General features: G+C 40.3%; 1 protein-coding gene across 1 annotated transcript; it reads left to right on the top strand.

Moving 5' to 3' along the window:
• Positions 1-435: 435 nt before the first annotated feature.
• Positions 436-1,011, top strand: LOC138907664 (uncharacterized). Its single transcript, XM_070198271.1, has one exon. It carries the CDS (start codon positions 436-438, stop codon positions 1,009-1,011), a length of 576 nt encoding a protein of 191 aa, XP_070054372.1.
• The last annotated feature ends 1,237 nt before the right edge of the window (positions 1,012-2,248 follow it).

Genomic DNA, 2,248 nt, shown 5'->3' with positions numbered 1-2,248 from the left:
CAGCATACCTACAATTCACCCATATTCATTAGATTTGGAGACAAAAATCTTCAGTGTCAAGGTACTAATAAGTGGTTAAAATACACACTTACCACCCAGGTCGGTGTACTTCTTATAGCACCTGCCATCTCTCAGGCTGGGGGAGGAGCCTAGACTCCCGCTACTCACACTCTAGAGTAGGTGGCTCACAGATATCAGACTCCGGTAGTTCCAGTAGTTGGGGCAGTTTAGCCTGTTATTGTTACACTATCCGGGGAGGATCCCGTGATGTCATCAGAGGGACTGAAGAGGTTGGACAGGTTCACCAAGCTATTTCCTATTCATTTTGGTGGTACATCTTATGAGGACCCCTAGGATTTCTTGGACCTTTGCCATGGGGTATTGTGTATCATTGGTATAGTGGAGTCCAATGGAGTTGACTTCATAGTATTTCAGATGACTGGTTCTGCCAAGAGATGGTGGCAGGAGTATGTTCGGGGTAGCCTAACAGGTTCACCTTCTCTAACTTGGCCTCAGTTCTCGCAGCTATTATTGGAGAAGTTCATTCTTTTCACTCAGATAGAGGATCTACGCAGCCAGTTTGAGCGCCTACAACAGGGTAGCATGACTATTACCCAGTACAAGACAAGATTTGTGGATCTATCATGCCATGGAGCTATCTTGATTCCTACTGAGAGGTATAGGGTGAGGATATTTATAAATGGCCTTACTTATGGTATCAGGCTGCAGATGGCCAGAAATATTGAGGATGATATTTCTTTTACTCGGGTTATGAAGATAGCTAGGCACATTAAGAGGATTCATGGTCAGGGTAGAGAAGCAACATCTGAGAAGAGGCTTTGTCATTTCAATGGCTCCAGTGGTGCCTCATTAGGAGGCAGGTTTCATTCGATAGAGGCCATCCTATCTTCAGGATTAGGAGGAAGGAGGTTGTTTGTGCTTCTACTCCTCCGCATTCAAGTTAAGAGCTTGCGTAAACACAAACAAGGCAAACTAAAAATCAAAACTTGAACAAATAACTAATAAATGCTTAACTCAGACAAGTAGCTAATTTCTAAGTCCCCGGCAACGGCGCCAAAAACTTATTGCGACCAAACACACTCACGCAAGTATACGTGGTAGTCAAGTAATAGAGTAGTGAGTAAAGTATCGTTCCCACGGAGACTTATGATTAACTTTTGGCTGATTCAAACTCAAATAACTTATCGATTCAAGAGATTTCTCACAAAATGTGTAAGTGACTAATTTACTACCTAAGAGACTATCAAGTAATTAAATAACTGGAAATCAACAACAACACTTAAGTAATTTCGAATAAAAATCAGAAGGAGAGAGTATTCCAGGGTCATAGGCTAGCTAACAATCATGTTGTGTTCATGGGTTAAAATGACTAATTTATTTATGTGGGTTGTTGATTGACAGGGTTGATATTGCTCATAAGAATCTGTCAAGTTCTTAATCTCCTATTCAAACTAACTTAATGCTTATATGTCTATGGAATTAAGATTAACAAGAATGTATTTACACTTCCTGTATTTCAACCAAGCAAGGCAATTAGGTATATTTGTATCCTAATTGCGAATTCGTTCCCCGGTGCCCGTGTTCAAGAACTTGCTCTATTTAATTCTATATGCAATCTAGAATTTCCACTTTTGAGTTCAACTCTAGATTCGTAGATAGTATTTCACTGTTAGCTACTCAGCAAAATAATTAAAAACATAATTAAATAAAAAACCCAATATGATAAAATCAAACTTGTCAATTTCAACTTCAAACGTCAACATTCATGTAGCACCCATGACCCCAGAACAAAAGGGTTCTTAGCCACTCATGTTCATACAATCATCAAAAATAATATTTTCAAACATAAAATCAATGAATACTAGAAAAAGAATGGAAGAATTGATCAAATCCGTTCTACAGCGTTTCATACTTTTGCTTCTCTCTTAAAGTCATGTCTCCTCAAAATAGGTTTAGGTTGGCTTTTATATGAGTTGGGGGCGTCTTGGGTCGAAATAACCGAGTCCCGGTTGAAATAGGACATGTTCGCATTTTGAGCGTCTAGGGCAGCGTGGGGCGCTGGCCCAGGCACTCAACTTTTCAACTTTCTGTTTTGTGTGCCACAGGCAGCGTGGGGCGCTGCCTGTGGCCCTCAAATGTGCACCTTTGCCTTTTCTTCCCATTTTCGCTCCAATTCGCGCACTTTTGTCCCAAATCGCATAAGAATGATTTCTACACATAGAAATAC

This window comes from Nicotiana tomentosiformis, chromosome 3, assembly GCF_000390325.3.
Source record: "Nicotiana tomentosiformis chromosome 3, ASM39032v3, whole genome shotgun sequence".
Classification (NCBI taxonomy): Eukaryota; Viridiplantae; Streptophyta; class Magnoliopsida; order Solanales; family Solanaceae; genus Nicotiana; species Nicotiana tomentosiformis.
The sequence above is the reverse complement of the archived record's forward strand: the minus strand, read 5'-3'. Positions and strand labels throughout refer to the sequence as shown.

What these genes read in the sequence shown, in the direction of transcription:
- LOC138907664 (XM_070198271.1), top strand. Translation starts at nt 436, where the DNA reads ATGACTGGTTCTGCCAAGAGATGGTGGCAGGAGTATGTTCGGGGTAGC.